This window comes from Homalodisca vitripennis, chromosome 4 (genome assembly GCF_021130785.1).
Source record: "Homalodisca vitripennis isolate AUS2020 chromosome 4, UT_GWSS_2.1, whole genome shotgun sequence".
Classification (NCBI taxonomy): Eukaryota; Metazoa; Arthropoda; class Insecta; order Hemiptera; family Cicadellidae; genus Homalodisca; species Homalodisca vitripennis.
Genome location: NC_060210.1, coordinates 168,078,844 through 168,102,217, shown reverse-complemented (window position 1 = coordinate 168,102,217; position 23,374 = coordinate 168,078,844). Strand labels below are relative to the sequence as shown.

The window sequence follows — 23,374 nt, the reverse complement described above, 5'->3', positions numbered from 1 at the left end:
CCGGGTTCGACTCCCGGCGGAGCAAGTACTTTTTGCGATTCAATGTTTATTGAAATTAAATAAGGCAATTGCCACTTATACAATTTAATGTATATATATATATATATATATATAATATATATTTATATATATATATGCTGTGGGCATATATATATAAAGAGTCAGGGAAATGCAATATGCATTCCAAAACACATTGACTTTTCTCTAGCTCTATAAATTATATTAACTGAGCTTGAATTAATGACTAATTTTATTTTTACAGATTTAAGCTATGTATTAATATGTCTATAATAATAGAATACATGTTTTGACCGACCACTTAATTATAAAAGTCTGTATTATTTTACAGTTGCTGCAATTAATAACAACATTATTCATTCTAAGTATAGTAAAACAGACCACAATATTTGGATAGATTTAAAAAAAGTAGCATATCTCATTTTTGTAACTAATTAGGAGTCTTTAGTTAATACAGACGACATCAACACTTCTTGCGAGCGATTTGTTTGTCAGATACAAACTATATAAAATATTGAAAAACTACAGAAGTTAAATAACATCTCCCATGAAAGAAATGAAAATAAAGGTCAAACACAGAGATAAGATTAGCAAAAAAAAAAAAAACAACTTTCAATCCTATTGCTCAGTTTAAAACCTAACAGAATTTTTTCCTAATAATATTAACTTAAACAAGAATAACGTGAAATTTCTATGGAAAATATTAGAAAAATTAGTTAATACTAAATGAAAAGAGGCTTTTAAAATTGCCCCATTTTTGAAAGGGAATGAGGAGCTGGATAAAAGAGAGGTTGTGGAACCTTTAATGATTATTATGTAAGTGTTAGAGCAGGGCTGGCCAGTGCTGTCCCTCCCGTGACTGAGCTTTTTATTGATGACAGCTTTACCATGGACTCGGCCCTCCGGCTGGTTCCTCTCACTCATTATGATATTGTTTGGAGTGTAACCAAACTCAGAGGGGGCTTCGGCCCGGGGATTGACTGGATTCCCGCTAAGATCGTCTAAGATAATATTACCAAATTAACACCATTGTTACATATTTGACTGTAGTATTTTAAAAACGATTTATCCTAACGTTTTCAAAAAAGGTGAAGTTATTCAAATTTTTAAGGAGGGTCGAAAACATGAGTGTGTAAGCTATAGACCTGTTATTTTATCCAGTGTACTTGCAAACATTTTGGATAAATGTGTTAATTAAAAACCAACTTGTGAATTATTTAAAAACTAACAATATAATTGATTAAAACCAATTTTAATTTAGGAGCGATAGCAATTTGATTGACGCTTTATTTTGTTAACTAAAGAGTTACATGATGCTGTGGGCAAAAACAGGAAGTCTCTGTTGGTATTTATTGATTTGGCTAAAACGCTTGACACAATTAATCAGGACTTATTAATGAAGAAACTAAATTTCTTTAGTGGCTAAATGCTACAACCTTGGATTGGTTTAAAAACTACTTTTCTGTCTAGGTAGTCACAATTTAGGGGGAGCTGAGTTTGAGGAAGACCATACAGTACGGTGTAATTCAAGGAAGTACTATAGGCCTATACTATTTTTGATATATGAACAATTTAGGTAAAATAAATATGGAAAATGATGATATTTTTATAAGCAGATGACACAGCTCTTTGTTTTGAGGGGTCCAGCTGACAAGGGATGTATGGGAGTGAGCATGGTCTGAACACTGTCAAGTATTGGTTTGATTAAAATGGACTCACTATGAATGTCAAAAAAACAAAGTGCATGGCAGTGGCACTTCGGACGTGTCATGATCTGGACAATTTAAACCTGAGGCTTCACACTTGTGGCGGCGTGGCTGGCTGTGTGAATGTCATGAGAATGTGTAGAGCATGTATATGATACAAGTATTTAGGAGTAATTTTTGATAATCGGCTAAAATGGATAGGTCGTATCCAGTATATAAGAAGTAAGTTAAGGATACAAATTTTTATGTTTAAAAAGCTTTGTAATGTATTAAAATTTGATATTTTAAAACTGGTTTACTGCGCATTCGTACAATCTGTTCTGCAGTACGGAATTATTGCTTGGGGTGGGACATTTAAGAGCTCGCTGTTTACCGTTAGAAATCGTCCAAAAAGCAATTATTAAAGCTGTCTTGAAAAAACCGTCTTTATCTTTCGGAACTGTTATTTGATGAATTTAAGGTTTTTAACATTAGACATTTACTCGTTGGAAACATAATATAATGTACATGTTAACAAAAACCACATTTATATTTTGAACCAAGTAAGCCATAGTTATTTGACCAGATTGGCAGTGTCATCTGGGATTATTGCCCCGAAATTGGAGAAATTAAAAATTCTTTATTTATACAAGCAAAGTTAGGGCCGCATGGCCCTTTATTACATTTAATCTGCGACAACGTAAAATTTAAAACATTAAATAAATATTGCCTTAAGAATAAAAAAAGAAAAGAAATAATTAAATTTAAACAATGTGGTGGAATTAGTAAAATATTTTAACGTTAAAATTAAAGTAAGAATAATGGAAGATGGAGTGGAATGGAGAAGTCTATTAATTGTACAAATTCACACTACATTGCAAATATAATTTTTCTTAAATTACCAGATTGCCTTAAGCTACCTACTAAGTGTTTACAAACCTGACAAAAAGAAAGTAACCTTATGGATACTAAACATAGATAAGGGTGAACTAGAATATTTTATTACTTATTTGTACGTACACTACCTTAATTGTTGATCTTATGTTCATGAGGAGCATTTACAGTGGGTTGGCGTATGATAGTGTCATAATGTCGTAACTTGTATTATGTGTTGAGAGAGAGAAAAAGGTTCTGTTGTGTGGTGTGAGTGTATACGTGTGTGAGATGTTCCAAGTCTCCTAATAAACTGTTATGGATATAATCTTTTTCTTCTATATAAATGAAGTTAATATTATTGGTCTATATTTATTAATCATTCATCATCACATAATTGTTTCTGAAATTGTTATCTTGTTATCTGGTAGTAATTTATTGCCTAACACTAGCTTTGTTGTAGGTATGATGTATTTGTTTCTTGTTTTTTTTTTCTATGTATATATATATATATATGTATATATATATATATGTTATATATATATATGTATATATATATACACACGTTACACTAATACATTTTTATATTGTACATTTCATGTTTTAATTATGTATTTTTTCCATAAAAAAAGTTATAGTACTTATACTGTTAATTCGTATATATTCATGCTGCTGATCGCATCTCTATCTCCACACACAGGCTAAGCCCATGTGGAGATCATTTCCTGTTTTTGTACACTATATGCTGTAATCTGTGTTTATATGAGGAAATAAATATTAATTCATTCATTCAAATTATCATTACTAACCTAACCTATTGACTTAAGAGCCATGCCATGCCTGCTGTTCAAGTAATTGCCACTATGTCAGTGTTATGAATAACATTTATAGTAAAAGTATACCATTATCAGGGTACTATTACGAGGGCTATTCAGAAAATAAGGAATGTTTTGGATTTATAGAAAACCAAGTCCTAGAAAAACATTTTATTGTATACGTATGAAAGAGGGACTAAAATAATACTTTACTTTTCTACTTAATCGCCATACAAATTCAGGGACTTATCATAGCTGTGGACAAGCTTTGAAATTCCTGTATGATAAAATTCTGCTGCCTGTGATCTCAGCCACTCAGTGATGCAAACCAAAAATGCGTCACTCAGCATATTGTCAAAACAATGTGTTGCTAGCCAAGTCTTGATTCTCGGAAACAAGTGAAAATTAATATCTCTGCACTTGTCATGTTTATAAGTCAAAATCCATGACCACCTTGACTGTAGTAGGCCTCCACAAACATCAAAGCTGGCCCCATTTGTTGTTCTTTAAGGTGATCTGCAAGGATTTTTGGAATTGGTCTTTAAAAAATTTGTGGTAGCCTAGCTAAAAAATTTCAAACAATAAAGTCCGTGAAACTTGTGAGAAACATAAAGAAAGCTCAGTTATTGTGAAACGGCGGTTTTTACGAATCCTTTCATCAACGTTGATGACCAGATCATCAGTCACAATGCTCGGATGTCCACTCTTCTCTTGATCATAAATGTTTGTTTTGCCATTTTTAATTTGAATGCACCTTCTTCTTCTTGAAAGAACTTTCAGTCCAGTACATTATTCCTGTACACTTCACATAGTTCACGATGAATTATTTGTTTTAAGTTTTTGCCATCAAGAAACTGATCACAGACCACACAACTGGCAGGATTTGAATGCAGCACAATTTGAATGTAAAAAAAATCAGGCAGCATGAAGATATTCCCGTTGTCATGGCTGGATGCTGATTGAGGTGCCGAGCACGAGCACACTAATATATATGATTGACACACATTTGGTGATGTCAGGTGGAAACGTTCCTTACTTTATAAATAGCCCTTGTATTTTCTAAGAAGTCGGTTTAGGGAGGGAGCCAGTTCCTTGTATACACAATTGCTTTAGTGGTATTTGGATAATGATCTGGGGACTTTAATGGTGAACCAATGTTATTTGTTGCAGTCAAAGGAAGATTTAGCAACATTTATTGATTTAAAGAAGAAAGGCTGCAGTACAAAGAGTAATTACACTAAGGAAATAAAAGAAAAAATTGAGGAAAGAGGTAAAAAAGCCTTAAAGAGAGAACATCTCAAAAAAGACTTTCAACAGCTACTCCATGACTTGAAGAATCTTACTCGCAGAAAGCAGATTCTGAAGAGTAGAATAAAAACAAAAGTAAGTAAGCGTACTTGAATATTTTATTCAAATTAATTCCTCTTCCTTATTTAACAAATGCAAACAAAGTAATAAATATATTTAAATCACCTTAAAAATTACAATTTGAACAAACTTTTAAAATGATAACTTTCAATAAATTTAAATGAAATGGTAGGCATTTATGGCTTATCATCGAAAACAAGTTAATCACGAGTTTGTTTTTAATCAGTATACAGAAGTATATATTTTTATTCAGGTTTTTTGTGCTAGATATTATTAAAACTTAATATGGATATGACTGGAAACTAGTATATATTTATACAATCTCACTTGAATCAAGCTAAACAATTATTATTTTGACGAAGCCTATTGTAATTTTTTGGAGTATTTAATGGCCAATAAAACTTCTGATTTCTTTAGTCAGTTAATTTAGCTCAAATTGATAGTATTTACTAGATACTTTAGTTATAATTTACTATTTATTGAGCAAAATTTTATTTATAAACTAAGCAAGAGAGTATTTTGATATTCATAATATTTTGATATGTTGATATAGTTAAGTTCTTAGATGTTTAGTGTAACTTCAAGTAATTATATAACTGTAACTTTCTACATAAACTGCAATATTTGTATATGACATGAAGATACTTTTCTTTAAGTTACTTTAGCATTTCTATTCAAACAAAACAAAACTAGATGAATAATGCAAAAATGATTAATTTTTTTTGTGTTTTCTGCTCTTGAATCCAGTAACATATGTGACCTCATACCTTTTACTTATAGTTAAACTTGTTATTTTGTACTCATTGAGGTTTCATCCCAATGGATCTCAAGATTCAATGTGGAAATTGTTCAATAACTTATTAGGCTTAACTTTTACATTAGTTAATTTGAATATAAACATAACATCTCAGAATTTATCCTTTAGTATCCTGTTTTCTATAATTTATAGAATGTCTTGAATATAAGTACACTGAGTTATATACAGAGTTTTGTAAGGTTCTAATTGGGTAAAAACAATTATGTAAAAATCTTGGAATTTGGGCATTTTTACAAAAATACCTGCAATTTGATGTATAAATCTTATTTCCAACCAATTTTATTATATGGAGCAGAGACGTGGACATGGACTAAAAAATGATTTAAGCAGATTGCAAGCTGCAGAAATGAGATTTTTAAGAGGGATAGAGAAGACTACAAGAAGAGATAGAATAAGGAACGAAATAACCAGAGAAAGATTGAAGGTAGTTTCAACTGCAAGAGACAATGGAAGGAAGAAGAATACAGTGGATGGGGCATGTGAAGAGGATGGGAGATAATAGAATGCCTAGAATAGCACTGGAGAAGGAGGAAGGAGGAAGAAGACCAAGAGGAAGACCGAGAGGAAGATGGGAGGACCAAGTGTGGAAAGACATAGAGAGAAGGGGACTACCGAAAATACAGGTGGATGAAGAGGAGACCTGGAAGGATAGACTAAAGTGGAGGAGGCTGTGTACGACGACCCGTGAGAACGGAAACGTCTGACGATGATGATGATGATGATGACCTGCAAATTGGGGAACTTTTGCACTTGTTCCTTAATTTTTTTTGGAAATCAGCTATTGAACATTTGTTTGTTTGATATGTTTGATAGCTAATTTAATTCAAAATATTTGATTAACACTTTTTTATTGAAATAATTTTAAATAAGACCTAGAATAAATAATAACATCGTGATCCAAGAATCTGATTATAAATAAAGGGTATGGTTAATATACCATTAAGAATTGGTTATTTTCCTGCATCATAGTATGCAGTACTAAAAAAGTTTCATCAAAGGGCAACGAATAGGTACATTACTTAACACCTGCTGAGCAAGTTTCAAAGTAATTGTTGGTTACATACTGTTATGTGCTCTTTTTTTGGCAGTTTTCTCAAATTCAATTTTAAGATAATTGCTATTAAATTAACTTTATCAATTTGTACTTACCTTTCACAAAATAATTGTTCACAAATATTGGTTTTGTTTACTGACTGCCAATAAACTTGAGATAGAAACATTTACGTTACCATCAGTCCTTTTTTGACATTATACTTGGTCTTTAATTTGTAATCCCCCTATAAAACAACTTATAAGACATCAATTAAATATTCACATTTAATATATTCCACTTAATTTTAGTTTTTGAGTTTGCTTACTTAAATTTTACCACACAATTAGTTATATTTGTATACTTTACATTCTAATGCAAATAAACAAATGTATTTTAGCCTTGTAATATAATAGGGTACACAAATTATTTTACAGTCATGTAGCTTAATTATTATAATTTGGTCTATTTTAAATATCTCTACTTAAATATATGAATATATTTTATGTTTTCAGCCTAGAATCTATCAAAGAGAAAGAGATGTTTTGGCTAGAAATGAAAATAAACAGAAAAAATTAGCTGGTGCATTTGAAACCCTGCTTCATACAGACAAATCCAAGCAGTCCAAAATATCAGGTAATTATTACTATTTGGTTGTTTGGAAATTAAAAAGAGGGTTTCTCCTTAATTTTGAATAATTAATTAACCATGCTGAACCAGTATTGTTTCATATCTGATATATAATATAAGCAAAGAAATATTTCCTTCAAATAGCTACACATATAAGTCACGTATGATGTTAGGAGGAATTGATAGGACTTTTACACACACACACATATATTTATATTGAGTAATAGGCACCGAAAATGAAATCAAGCTCTTCATCAATAACGTTCCATGTATTATTTTCATGAAATGTTAATGTATCTCTCCCTCATTTTCTCATTTTGCCATTAGATGTAATAACGTCTTCTAGTATAGGAGCTAGCAACGTTTTCGAGAGAGAATTTCAGGTCAGCTGAAATTTTGATATGCTGTCTTTCTTGCTCTTTCGGTTGGAGTCCGGGCTATCTGGCTGGCGGTAGTGGTTGCGTTTATTAATGCGCATCTTACCTGCACAGGTAAAAATCCTGGAGCGCTTCGGCAAATGGACAACATGGCGTCAGTCTAAAGTCACATGTTTGTTTTGTGTTTGTGTTATTTGTGATGTTTATTTATTAATTTCGCTACAATCGCCAGTGGTAAAATGAAACGTGTTTCTGTAAAGGGCATAAAGATAAAATCATTCTTTTCGTGGTTGATAAACTGAAGAAGTGCCAGGAAGTTTTGAATATACGTTTAAAATATAAATTAAAGTACCGTGACATTGAACTGCCTACTGAAATAAATGAGACAGGTGGTTTTGAGAGAGACAGTTTGAAGTGCTTTTTTTTAATTACAGAAACACATGTGACTTTAGACTGACGCCATGTTGTCCATTTGCCGAAGCGCTGCAGGATTTTTACCTGTGCAGGTAAGATGCGCATTAATAAACGCAACCACTACCGCCAGCCAGATAGCCCGGACTCCAACCGAAAGAGCAAGAAAGACAGCATATCAAAATTTCAGCTGACCTGAAATTCTTGTTTTAGAAACGTTGCTAGCTCCCGTACTATTCCTTCAGAAGACGAAATGAGTAAAACTGACAAGAACTTAAACAGCACAGTGATTGTTACAATAACTCAAGACTGATCATAGGAACAGCTGTCAATGCTAATGCCAAAGAAAAACAATAAATCAAAGTAAATACAACTTTCCCCAAGAATAAAAAAACTTTCTGGTATTTGACTATCAAATAGTTTAAATTTTAATGAATATGATCACTTTTATAAGGCGATATTTATTTGTTTAATAAAATTATCAACATCTATAGATTATTAGTATTTTAGTGCTTGTTTCAAAAATGGTCTTCACAAAAAACATTTGAGTTTTGTAACATGACATTCACAGAATTGGTTTTTGTCTATAATCATTTCAGATTTATTCTTATACTAGAACTAGAGGAAGATCATCTGTGGTTTTTATTTCAAAATTAAAGGATAATTTGTTTGGAAATGTGATGACACGGGCATGAAAGTTAAATGCCAAAGGGTGCAGTATAATAAACCGATTGTCACTTACATCTGGGCAACTGCATGAACGTCCATGAGTGGCACATCACTAGTCGCAAATGTCAAGATATATGGGTAAAATGGTTGATTGATAGATCTGATCTACTGTGGAGGATGACTGTTGGAATGAGTAGAACTCCTTTAGTGTTAAAGGGTGTTGCTAGCCTAAAGTATCTTCCTCTACTCGCTTTAGGTGGATGAGGCTGGAACAGAGCTAGCCTCCCCTTCTTTCAAAGTGAGATGACTGAGATATAGTCTGCTATCCCTCCTCATGGGATCTCGACAGGGGGCGGTCCATGCCACCAACCTTACCCATCCGATGTAAAAAAGAAAACAGTTGGATATTTGAGTTGTGAATACTAACTTTATGTAATGTTTTAACTGTTTCTTAATTTTGCTACAGGGATCTTTTGGAGAAATATTGAAATATTTAGAATTTGAAGTTGCCTTTTTGCAAAACTACAGCACTTAACTACTATAAATAAGTATATATCTTAAAACACATGTGCTTTCATTTTAAATTCTACTCAGAGAACAATTTTGTTTGTGTTCAAGGTTCTCCGCATGAAACAACATCAAAAACTACTAATGATTCCCCACCACCGACTCTAAATCTTGCGCTGTGTCAACACGTCGACATGCCACAGCTACCAGTAATACCAGAAGATAGTTGTGTTGAGACAGAGAGACAACCTCACAGGACTTCACCCAAGTCAGGATCTCGAGGAACCAGTTCCAGATCCCCGTCTCCTACACACTCAGCAGATCACAGCTACCACGTAAATTCTCTGGTTTCTGTTCGTACTGAACCTTCTGGAAACATACATGTTATTGTAAAACCACCAAATAAAGGGGCAAAACACAAGAAAAAATGTAAAAAGTTTGAGACACCTCCAACAGACTCCAGTACATCAAGTTACTGTGATCCACCAGATCAGTTGACAGCTTCTGAGTTAGAGCTTATAGAAAATTTGAAGAAAATGTTCAAAAAAAACTGATTTGAAAAAGGACTTGAGAAAATATATTGAAAAATTGTTAACTATGCGGCGGGAGAGTATAGATTGTTTGGATATACAAGGAAGCTCCAAAAACCAACCACTAAATACTAAACAAAAGATAGAAAATAGCTTAGTCGAAGTTAGTGACCTATCTGACCATCTTGCCGACAAACTAGATGAATTAGCAGAGATTTACAAGCAATGCAAACGTCAAACTCAACGTCCTCCCCCAACTGGTGATCAGCATAGGCAATTACCATTACCTGAATGTCCTCGTTCCTCATGTAAACCCTCACGATGTTCTAGAATCTGTCCTAGCGAGAGAACCTACTCCCCTACACCCATCCCTAAACCCAATACTCTGACAAAAAGAAGAGTCTTGCCATGCCCAAAAGCAAACTCGTCAAGCCGTCCTCGTGAGAATTTTGAAACTCAATCTCAACCTGAAAATCCTGGAGGTTTCCAAACACCATTTGGACTTTCATCAAATCTGCTACCCCTTCCAAGTGAACAACAGACTCCTGCTTTTACTTGTCCTCGAGGGTAAGTTATGTTATATTTTCAGCTTAATCACAACGATCTATTAAAAGACTTAAAACTGCTAATTATTAGACACTAATGTGCCTTAATGCATTATACAGATAAACAGTACATATGTAAAAAATCATTTAAGTTATCGTTTTAAATTTATTTTAGCTGTTTACCTCAGCAGTACATTTTTGTCAGTGGTCAGTATCATCTTTTTATGGATTGTAAATTAATGTTTCAGTATGATTTTATTTAGACTAAATTTAATTAAAATAAAATGGGATACCTTGTTGTAAAGGAACGTGCATATTCAGAAAAAATAGGATCTGTATTGTTAATTTTAGACTTAAATAGGTCAGACTTTTTTGTTTCTGAACATAATAATTGGATCCTCCATAAATCTTACTTGTAAACATGTTGATGTTCTGTTGTTAACTGAGTATTCACTTAATCCATTAACATCAGAAACTGTAATACGTAGAAAACATACATGTTAGAGAATATTTGAATTGTATCATCTTGTCAGGCAGCATCACATGTGGTTTTCAGATTTTCCACTAGGTTTCAGCACTTATCAAGAAAGTTTTAAACATATTCTTTGAATATTGATTGATACAGGATTAAGCCACATTTCCATGTATTAAAAGTATATGTTGATCTGCGTTTGATAATTATGCTGCTAATAAAAAAAAAAACAAACTGGAATTTACACATTATTTAACAAAATTCAAGATTCTTTATTTGTCTTTAAACGTATATAAATGCAATTGACAGCGTCAGAAAATTCATAATATTCATATAACTAGCCAATACCAAATTCCTTAATTTCTTGTATATAAAATTGTTCAATAAGTCTAAAATAAAATAAAATAACTCATAGTATAAGGAATAGTATACGTTGACTGCGGAAGACGCACTAATGCGAAGTAGCCTCTATACACAAGACAAGAACACTCAGCATAAAGCTTCAGTGAAGGTGTTAATAACATGTATTATAGCTGGACAGTTATTGTACAGTAATTTAACACATTGAATGCGGCAGATGCTCTAATTTGAAGTAGCTTCTATACACAAGACAGACTGCACTACACACAAACAGACATACTAATGCAAAGTAGCTTTTATAATAATATTAAATTGTGTTCTCGAGCATTATCTTTTTGTAAATAAAATAAAAACTTTGTACCATGAAACAAGCTTTCTTTAAAAATAAAAATTTAAATTGTGTGGGACTAGATATCTGTTAAATATGGTATTGTATGGTTGAGTATTTGGACTTGATATTTGGTTTACCTTAATATTTATTATGGTTTCAAAAATATATGATGATGAGTGTACTGTCAGACTACATAATACGGTTAAAAAAAATATTTTTGCTTGCTGCCTTGATTTAAGATTAAAAAATAATTCAAAGTGTTTTTCATTGATATATTACAATATGACATGCCATATGAAAATTAATTAACACTTTAAATGCCAAGTCGGTCAGAGTTGACCGACGCCTATGATGTTTGTACAGATAAACTGTCGGCCATACCTGACCGACAGCGTTGCTACGCAACAGACAACCATTATGCCCGTCCTGTATAATGCACTACACTCTAGCGGAAAATTTATCAAAACTACGTGACCTAGAATGACATTGGCTATTTACAGAACACTGTTTCAGTTCAGATACGCTACAATAAAGTGCTGTTATATGGCTCGAAAGATAGAGTATTTCTTTAGCATCTCGTCGGCCAAAGATGACCGACAGATGTTTTTTGTAATTTTGGTGTAACATAATTTTTGTTATTTTTATTGTAAAAATAGTAGTGATTATAGCAAATACTATTACCCTGTGTTGCATTATAAAATTTAAAGGAAATCAGCAATTTGTATGGTGCTTTTCTTTGTTTTTTAAGATTTAAAGATGTTGTTTGTAAAATAATATACGTATTATGCTGTAATAAAATATACGTTTTATTATTACCACACAAAAAGTGTTAATTATTAATCTGTAACCGAGAAGGTTACTTACATGAAATATCATAATGTACAGTATTATTTAGAATTATACTGTCAGGAATAAAATATTCATTACATAATTCAGAACATTACTACAAGCTTTCTTATAGCTTCTTGTAAAGTTGGCTTCCTTATACCTAAATTACAAATATAATTAACACTTTGTGACATAAGGTTTTTGTTAACTTACCACAAATGAATGATCTAATTTTAATGTCATTTCTTGTATTACATAGTAAATTTTTCATTTGTGAATGTCCTTGAAACATGTTTCACATAAAAAATGGTTTGTCCAGGACACACGCTACAAAATGTAGTGACTTTTGTCATATTTCTTGCTACACTGCGGCCTCTCTGTTCGGACAGTTTTTGATAACACATTTTGCAAACTTTCCTAACTCTGTGTTTTTTTTGCACCTTCTCCAACCATAGCAGATGATGTTAGATTAGTGATGCCCAGTCCTTGATACTTCAGGAATGCGTGGCGTTTTCCTGCAAACAACATTAAGGAGCAAGCTAGCTGTTCTTTGAATTTTGTAATCGAAATTAAGTGCTTCTTTTTAGCATTGGGAGGTTTTTTTGTTTTCAAAAATGTATTGTATGCCAACCAGCTGTTAACCACAGAAGTACCAAGAACGAGTTCTTCACCTTACTTTGTGGTACCATCTCATAGTCTTTCTCACAGCGGTGCTGTATGAAGACATCTGATCAGAAAGATCTATGCCTACTTTAGCCTTATTGTAGGCTTTGTGACAACAAGTGGCTTTAGTACAGACGGCTTGTCTGGGTTTTTTGGATGGAATTTCTACATATTCCGGTTTGTGCACAGTTGACAACATTGAAAAACTTCTCGTTTATCCTGCCACTTAGTTTATAAGGACCCCTTCATCATTTTCTAAACAAATCATTTCTCCTTTCTGGATTTTTTCTTTTGTCAAGTCTTTTGGAATGCCCTTTCGGTTTCGTCTTAAGGTTCCATAAAGATGAGTTTGTCTCGATAAACAAAGAGTTTTGCTAGTTGAACAGAGGTATAATAATTGTCAACATATAGGTTGTGGCCACTGTTCAAATGGTTTGCCATGAGCTCCATTACTACAGAGGTAGCTACTGAGTTGTCTGTTTGCAGCAACGGTACCTTTTCCCCATATAAACTTTTTATACCATAAGTATAGCCAGTTTTTGTCACAAAGTTTAAATATTTTAATACCGTACTTATGAGCTTTGCCAGGTATGTACTGGCGGAAAAGTAACCTACCACGGAATGGTATCATTGTCTCATCGATGACAAGGTCTTGTTCGGCTTCTTTTAGGTTAAAAAACATACCATTTTATAATAGAAAGCAAGGGTTTTATTTTGCCGATACGCCCATCTCTCTTTGCAGATTGTTGTTATCATTGAAGTGCCAAAAGCGTAAAATTAATTGGAATCTATTTCGGCTCATTACTTTTGAGGCACCTGAGAAGCTGTATAAAGCATTTGTGACCAATAATCACTTATTCGGGGAAGTGTTACTAGGCCCATGTACAAAAGTAGGCCTATAAAACTTTTTCATTTCTTCTGGATTGGTGTCTCGCCAATCTTTAAGCCTACTCTTATGGCTCAATCGTAATTTAGAAATTACATCGTGAGCATTCCGATTTGTTTCTGTGACCATCAGATCAATGACATCGGCATTAAGACACTGTTCAAAGAAGTCGATCGGTTTTGAATCATTAGTGGTAATAAATTTGAATGTAGGCTTAGAGTTAAACTCAAAGATCTGCTGTTTACCTTCAAAAACTATGCCAATTGTCACCTTCGTCAGGAGTACTGTTAACTGTCGTTATGGTACTATCAACATCGGCGTCTGTGTCTTCGTTTGCAACCATAAACTCATTTTCAGCAGCTTTCGTCCGAGCCATCACTTGGGTTGAAAGTCAGGGTCTGAATCCGTGTCGTCAACCACACTATAGTCCATGTCCTCAACACTTTCATCTTCACTTAAATCCCGCAAATAAATCACCTTGAGATGAGGGAAGGTCAATTATTCTGTCAATTTCCGATTGTCGCAAAGGATCGCCCATTTTACGAACGCACTTCCACTTTCTAGGCTAAAGCTTCAAAACAATAGCAGGTTTATGAGGAAAAGGCGCGAAAGTACAGTGAGGTGTCGTCCGAGAGTGATGTAATACACAGCTGACTACAGCTGCAGTACAATCCAGTGAGCTATTCTGCACTACCAACCACAAAAACGTAATATCCCACACCTAATATTGTGTCGGTCATGTACGACCGACGGCATATTTTATAGTGTACTATGTAACTGTAAATGATCGTTGTCGGCCAGGAATGACCGACGATGTAAAAACGTTTATATATACAAAAAAATTATCAAATCACAATGGTAAGTGACCAACTAACAGAAAAAACATGAATAGTTCCTAGTTTTAGCCACGGATAATTTTGGCACTCTAACGCTAAAACAGAATATTTAGGCTTGGCATCTAACGTGTTAATGTGAAGTATATTGCTTTTAGTGTTTCTAAATTGCATACTCTAGACATCAGACACAAGGCATTCCTTTGTGTAACCCTTTTATGACAAGAGGTCAATTCAACCAATTTTTCTAGTATTTTGTATTTTTCTAATTTTACCAATATATGTTTTGTACTTGGTATTTGTAGAATATATGATTACATGGTGTATATACAGGGTGTTTCCCGAGAGATTGGCATAACTTCAGGATGTCACTATGGACTTTTTTGTTTTCTTTTGTGTCTTACTATCATATCCTGAAATTGTGCCAACCACTCGTGAAACACCCTGCCTATAGTCTGATGTCATTCCTTTCTGTTATTTGTCATGTAAATTAATTTGTGTTGGGGTGGGGGGGGGGGGGGGTGGGGGGGGGGGGGGGTGGGGGGGGGGGGGGGTGGGGGGGGGGGGGGGTGGGGGGGGGGGGGGGTGGGGGGGGGGGGGGGTGGTTGCAACAAGAGAACCGAGTAACTAAGCTTTTTCTGCAGCTTACAAAACACCCTGCCGTTGCAACATGACAGAAAAAATGTCAAAATAACATAATATGTCGAAGTTACGCTAAACTGATTCATTGTACAAATAGCATCAACAAGGTGTACGTGCTTTGAAAAACGAACATCGCTTATATTGCAGACCAACAGTCATTAAAATAAACATAAAATAACTTCGTTAATGCTCAACCTATCACTAGAAGCTTGTCAGGGTAGAAGTTTTTCTGTCTGTTTGTCCGCTCGAAACTCTTGTACCATGAACTGACTTATATACTTGGAATATTGCGATGAAGCTTCATTCTTAGTTTGAGGAAATCTTGAGTTTGATGATTGGTGGTATATCAACGTAATTGGATTTGACTGAGTCGACGAGACAAGAGGTTTTTATATTGGTATTTTTGTGGTCAACTATGAGGGCAATTAATTCTACAATTTTCCCAGCCGGCCGTAATAGGTCCCCTTCATGATTTATCATAGATGATATGATCATAAGTCTCGGAATAATTCTTTTTATTAGTTGTCTGCTACAAACTCCTTTGTAATACACACGTGCTGTTGGCATGTTTTTTTGTAATTTTTTCTTTTCTAAAATTCAATAATTGTATTTTTACCAGTTACAAAATAAAAAGACTTAGCCCCATGGCGATTTATTTTGTTTTTTTTCCTTTGGGGTTACCTGAAGACGAAGGTGTATATCAACCGTCCCAACTACAACCCTTGAAAGACCTAAGGGAAACAATATTGAGGCTGAAAATGGCAGGAATACCAGTCGACATGCATTTTTAGAGTATAATGAAAACTTCAGGAAATACGTATGCAGCAAGTGTGTGGATCGAACGAAGGGTCGAATAACCTGTTTTAGTGAACAATACTACTCTAAAAATGATAAAATATTCACTAGAAAATATGGCATTTAATTATCTTTAAATTGGAAAATAAAAAACTAAAAAAATTATTAACATAGGCCGAGCGCTTCCCCCCCCTTATTTCCACAGAATTGAAAGCGGAGCGTCGGACAGGTCTGTGTGCCAGCAGGTTCCAACAGTATTCATCCAGTGCTTCTTATGTAGACTTTTGTTACGCATAGAAAAAAATAATAATAAATGAAAATGTCATTGTTTAAAGTAGGTGACAATAATTCTGAGTTCAGCTCACCGGAGCTTACACTATTTCCATAACACAGTTGTGGATTCATAAATTAAATAAAAATATAAATGTAGCCTATCATGAAAAATATAACAGCGTTTATCGATAAAAAATGATTAGCTTAGGTCTATTATAAACGAAGTCTAAGTTGACAAATTATTATTATATTAACACAAGCGGCGCTGTGTGTCGTGTGATTGATGAAGATCGGAGGACGACACTGACGAGCTACTTGACTGATAGTAGTTGTGTGGTTTGGACAAGTTGACAAGAATTTTTATTGAAGGGGCAGATCAGATGATGTCGTAATGAAAGTTGTTTCTTTCTTGCACTTTCTCCGGTGGCTGGCTGGCATTGTGAATTGTTGCAGGATTTATTGTCTGGTATATGCAGGACTTATTGCAATACCAAGCCTTGATACAGTTTGATTTTAGAATTATGATACAATAGTTATTATGGTTTTTGAATATACCAAAACTTATTAAGGGGAGGCGAAAAACTTTGTAATAAATTATGCTAAAATTAGACGAAATAAAAGAAAGAGATTTTTGTTTTTAAGGTATGTATAACACTTTAAAATCTAATTTCAAACGAAAATATAACCTATTTTAGTAAACAAACTTCTTGTTGAAACAAGCGAAGCGCTCTTAAGGTAGCTTGTTCTGAGGCAGCCATAAACGCAGGGATAATAATTAAGCGTTGTCGGCAGCCTCCATTTTGTTTCTGTTTGAGATATAAGCCTTGAAATTTTTAAAAGGTACACTTTTGTGTTTCTAACGTATATGCAAACGTTCATGAGCTAGCTGACAGTATTATATTCATTTGGTAACTGTTCAAAATATGTAAATACCTTCGTGGGGTCTTACTTTACTTAGTTTGAACATACAGGTAAATATGTAATCTGTACTTTACAAAATGACCTCAATCTGACTTTGAAAATTGCGTAAAACTGTTTGATTCATATGTTTATTTACAGTTATATGAACTGTTGAAAATGATTTCAACTCCCGCCCGAACTTCGCCTCAAATCTTGTTTTCACTTAAAACTTTTGTTATAGGGGTACATTGTGTAATTGTTTATTTTCGAACACTTATTTGTCTACGTATATAATTGAAAGAAATATCAGAAATCAGTTGTTCAGCGAGAAACACTCAAGGTTATTAATAGATAAGTGTGAAGTAAATAAAAATGAAATTCATCCGCTGGAACTTAAAAATCGAAGTAGGGTTCAAAAAATATCCCTCAGTATCTTCAAAACCTTATTATTTAAAAGTTGTACAATGATATTTTTACAGCATTGATTGTTGATGGTTACAACACACCAACATAATTATTAATTTATTAGTAGATCTGATTGTATTAGTTACACAAATACAATCAAAGATAGTAGGACAATGTGATTAACTTATATTGTTACAGGCTGCCACAATATTAACTACTTGATTTTTATTGTGGATGGCACACATTAACTGTTCTGTATCCAAGAAATATTACACATATTTTACGAGGATTTTAAAATTAGTTGTTGATTTCCTAATTTACATAATTATAAAGTAACATAAAAATTATTAATTTAGTAAATACAACTTCTCAAAAATGCATAATTTTTGCCAAAATAAAGTATTGTTAAACATTGTACAGGGGAAACTTGATGCACTTGTTTAAAATTGTAAGATTAGTGGATTGCGTTTAAAACAGTTTGTGATAATCGGGTTAGCTCAGCGTTCCGCTAAATGAAACACTCCATTACAAGAGCTACTCTTTAATTAATTACATTTAGAGTGGTGAGTTGCAGATAATGGCATTGATTTATAAACGAGGTTTGTTCGTAATTTAAAGAATACTCTACTGATAATATTAATTTACTAATTTTTATTTAAATATCAGAAGAGTTTTTTTTGGTAAGGCATGACAAATTTTGATGCGTGTTTATAAATTTCTTCATACATGGACAATATTTACAGGTTTTTCTCTAAACCTGCTGTAACAATAAATTAATAAAGTCAAAATTTACTTATTTTACGACATTTATTTCTCAGTAATCACGAAAAGCGTTCCTGTTTTACTATTATTATAATGTATGCAACCCCAAGTGCCCAAGACAGTACATGAAATGCTGGTGTTCTGAATGAGCTGAAAAGGACACTTGTAATAAAGTAGTGAGAGGATGAGCAGCAGAACAGCGGATAATAACACGCAGTGTAGCCAGTATATATTATTCAATATAATCAAAGTTTCAAGACAATTTATAGGAGGAGGAAAGCTCTTTATAATTTGCAATATAATCTACTAAGTTTCAGGAGTTACAAGTAAGATTTCAGGGCTAGGGCAACACCGACTTCACTAGTAACTCTGAGTATTGGATTCAGCAGAAAGTCTGTTATAGACTTTGTGAAGTGTCAAATTGTGTTACAAACCAATGCTCCACCGGCAGCTATACATTATTAAATTAAATCTTACAATAATTGTTAATTGATGGTTACAAAGAGAATAAACGGTATCTCTGTCTTCAACCTAGATTCTGCATTGAAAATCACAGGCTTCATCACGAAACTTGGATCGTCCAGTATCAAGTATGCAATAGGAATAAACGGGATTCGACAGCGTCCTAGTCTTAGGGGAGTATCCCCCTTTTCTAGGATATGTACATTGTACATGTAGGTGTGAATAAGTTTAGCAGTTAATGTGAACATCCAAAATTGTTTTGAACCTATTGTTTTGTTCCACATAGTTATAGTAGCTATGCCATTCATGAACGATGTGTTTATTTAATTAAATAAAAGGATTAAATTAATTTAAAAACACTCCTTGCATTGTAATGCAGTCAAATTCTACTGTATTAGTGTCATTAAATGTGTAATGTAGTAAGTAATTACACACTTTCATACAATGGTTATCGTGCAGAAACAAATTATAATATATTGTTGGCATACACATTCAGATAGGGTTCTTTATATATATATATATATACTGTATATATGCGGTATATATATATATATATATATATATATATATATATATATATATAAGGTATATATTACAAAAAAGTGTAATAATATACTTTTAACTGTAAAATTTAGCAAATATTAAGTATGTAATGCTTGGTCAGTACTGTAATGTAGATATAAATAATAAAGTTACTGTCTAATATTTATACTATACACTTGTTTATAAAACCCATCTTAGTTGTCTTTTGACAGAAGTAGGCTTTCCTGTCCCCCCCCCACCCACCTCACCTGCAAGACCTGCGATACATAGCGCACACACTTGAGGCTGAGACACTCCGCGGGGCGGGTGTTGCTGTTTGTGAGTTAGGAGCTAGTCTCACCAGCCACCCCCCACCCTCCTCTCCTGCAAGACCTGCGATACATAGCGCACGCACACACTTGAGGCTGAGACACTCCGCGGGGCGGGTGTTGCTGTTTGTGAGTTAGGAGCTAGTCTCACCAGCCACCCCCCACCCTCCTCTCCTGCAAGACCTGCGATACATAGCGCACACACTTGAGGCTGAGACACTCCGCGGGGCGGGTGTTGCTGTTTGTGAGTTAGGAGCTAGTCTCACCAGCCACCCCCCACCCTCCTCTCCTGCAAGACCTGCGATACATAGCGCACACACTTGAGGCTGAGACACTCCGCGGGGCGGGTGTTTGCTGTTTGTGAGTTAGGAGCTAGTCTCACCAGCCACCCCCCACCCTCCTCTCCTGCAAGACCTGCGATACATAGCGCACACACTTGAGGCTGAGACACTCCGCGGGGCGGGTGTTGCTGTTTGTGAGTTAGGAGCTAGTCTCACCAGCCACCCCCCACCCTCCTCTCCTGCAAGACCTGCGATACATAGCGCACACACTTGAGGCTGAGACACTCCGCGGGGCGGGTGTTGCTGTTTGTGAGTTAGGAGCTAGTCTCACCAGCCACCCCCCACCCTCCTCTCCTGCAAGACCTGCGATACATAGCGCACACACTTGAGGCTGAGACACTCCGCGGGGCGGGTGTTGCTGTTTGTGAGTTAGGAGCTAGTCTCACCAGCCACCCCCCACCCTCCTCTCCTGCAAGATCTGAGATACAGAGCGCACACACTTGAGGCTGAGACACTCCGCGGGGCGGGTGTTGCTGTTTGTGAGTTAGGAGCTAGTCTCACCAGCCACCCCCCACCCTCCTCTCCTGCAAGACCTGCGATACATAGCGCACACACTTGAGGCTGAGACACTCCGCGGGGGCGGGTGTTGCTGTTTGTGAGTTAGGAGCTAGTCTCACCAGCCACCCCCCACCCTCCTCTCCTGCAAGACCTGCGATACATAGCGCACACACTTGAGGCTGAGACACTCCGCGGGGCGGGTGTTGCTGTTTGTGAGTTAGGAGCTAGTCTCACCAGCCACCCCCCCACCCTCCTCTCCTGCAAGACCTGCGATACATAGCGCACACACTTGAGGCTGAGACACTCCGCGGGGCGGGTGTTTGCTGTTTGTGAGTTAGGAGCTAGTCTCACCAGCCACCCCCCACCCTCCTCTCCTGCAAGACCTGCGATACATAGCGCACACACTTGAGGCTGAGACACTCCGCGGGGCGGGTGTTGCTGTTTGTGAGTTAGGAGCTAGTCTCACCAGCCACCCCCCACCCTCCTCTCCTGCAAGACCTGCGATACATAGCGCACACACTTGAGGCTGAGACACTCCGCGGGGCGGGTGTTGCTGTTTGTGAGTTAGGAGCTAGTCTCACCAGCCACCCCCCACCCTCCTCTCCTGCAAGACCTGCGATACATAGCGCACACACTTGGGGCTGAGACACTCCGCGGGGCGGGTGTTGCTGTTTGTGAGTTAGGAGCTAGTCTCACCAGCCACCCCCCACCCTCCTCTCCTGCAAGACCTGCGATACATAGCGCACACACTTGAGGCTGAGACACTCCGCGGGGCGGGTGTTGCTGTTTGTGAGTTAGGAGCTAGTCTCACCAGCCACCCCCCACCCTCCTCTCCTGCAAGACCTGCGATACATAGCGCACACACTTGAGGCTGAGACACTCCGCGGGGCGGGTGTTGCTGTTTGTGAGTTAGGAGCTAGTCTCACCAGCCACCCCCCACCCTCCTCTCCTGCAAGATCTGAGATACAGAGCGCACACACTTGAGGCTGAGACACTACGCGGGGCGGGTACTGCTGTTTGTGAGTTAGGAGCTAGTCTCACCAGCCACCCCCCACCCTCCTCTCCTGCAAGACCTGCGATACATAGCGCACACACTTGAGGCTGAGACACTCCGCGGGGCGGGTGTTGCTGTTTGTGAGTTAGGAGCTAGTCTCACCAGCCACCCCCCACCCTCCTCTCCTGCAAGACCTGCGATACATAGCGCACACACTTAGGGCTGAGACACTCCGCGGGGCGGGTGTTGCTGTTTGTGAGTTAGGAGTTAGGTTTTGGGTAAACTTGAAAGATATGGCTTGAACGGTGCAGCTCTCTCACTCCTTTCCTCATATCTCTCTGAGAGAAAGCAGACAGTTTCTGTAACAAATAAAGGACAACTTCAAAGAGGTTGGTTGAGGACCAGCTCAGGAGTACCTCAAGGCTCCGTACTTGGTCCTTTTTTATTTTCTATATATATAAACGACCTTCCTTCCAATATGAAATCAGACATTGTTTGCTATGCGGATGACACAACTGCTCTATCTTCTTGTCGTGATATTCACAGCCTCGAAATTATTATGAATCAGTCGTATGTCAGCTTGAATAAGTGGTTTGAGTCAAATGGTCTCCTATTGAATGAAGAAAAAACTAAAATCATGGTTTTCTCACCAACTTCTCGTGATATAGCGGGTTTCAGCGTAAATGGTATCAACCCATCAGAGTCTGCCTCTCTTCTTGGTGTTGTCATTGATTACAAGCTCAACTGGTCTAAACATATAGATACGCTATGCTCAAAGCTGTCTTCAATTACCTTTGCTTTTCGAGTTTTAATGCCTGCAGTTGGTAAAGAAACTATCGTTCAAATTTACTATGCTTATGTATACAGTAGACTGAAATATGCTATTGGATTCTGGGGATCTTCTAGTGAAATTTTAAGGGTATTTAGATTCCAAAAAAGAATTGTTCGCATTATGTCTGCAGCAGGTAATCGTGCTCACTGTAAGCCTTTTTTTCAGCAACTGAATCTCCTCACTCTTCCAAGCATCTATATACTTGAAGTTTTGACTTTCTTCAAAAATAACCCACATCTTTTTGCAGAGAACACTTTTAATCATCAGTACGATACCCGCCACAGGGGTAATATGGTCTACCCGATCCATAGATTGACAATTTTCGAAAGGGGCATGCACTATTCAGCTCTACGGCTCTATAACGCGCTGCCTCGGCACCTGAAAAACATAACCAGCTCACAAATTTTTCTAAAAAACATTAAAACTATTTTGCTTGAAAAATGCCCATATTCTGTTCAAGAATTCCTGTCATATTGCACAAACATGTGAAATAACCTATGTTGACTATTTGATTGTTGATTTTATTTAATTGTTATTGTTATATTTATATACGTACTATTTTATCTATGACTTATTTCATGTAACTTTATGTTATTAACGAAATAAATTATTTCTGATTCTGATTCTGAGCTAGTCTCACCAGCCACCCCCCACCCTCCTCTCCTGCAAGACCTGCGATACATAGCGCACACACTTGAGGCTGAGACACTCCGCGGGGCGGGTGTTGCTGTTTGTGAGTTAGGAGCTAGTCTCACCAGCCACCCCCCACCCTCCTCTCCTGCAAGACCTGCGATACATAGCGCACACACTTGAGGCTGAGACACTCCGCGGGGCGGGTGTTGCTGTTTGTGAGTTAGGAGCTAGTCTCACCAGCCACCCCCCACCCTCCTCTCCTGCAAGATCTGAGATACAGAGCGCACACACTTGAGGCTGAGACACTACGCGGAGCGGGTACTGCTGTTTGTGAGTTA

General features: G+C 36.3%; 1 protein-coding gene across 2 annotated transcripts in view; it reads left to right on the top strand.

The window, feature by feature from the left end:
- The window catches only part of LOC124360569, a 31,777-nt gene extending 22,023 nt beyond the window's left edge, over window positions 1–9,754 (top strand). For both annotated transcript variants that reach the window (XM_046814295.1, XM_046814296.1), the window contains 3 exons: window positions 4,562–4,774; window positions 7,122–7,242; window positions 9,312–9,754. In XM_046814295.1, the coding sequence (XP_046670251.1) occupies window positions 4,562–4,774; window positions 7,122–7,242; window positions 9,312–9,754 (777 nt within the window). The remainder of the gene's footprint in view (window positions 1–4,561; window positions 4,775–7,121; window positions 7,243–9,311) is intronic.
- The last annotated feature ends 13,620 nt before the right edge of the window (window positions 9,755–23,374 follow it).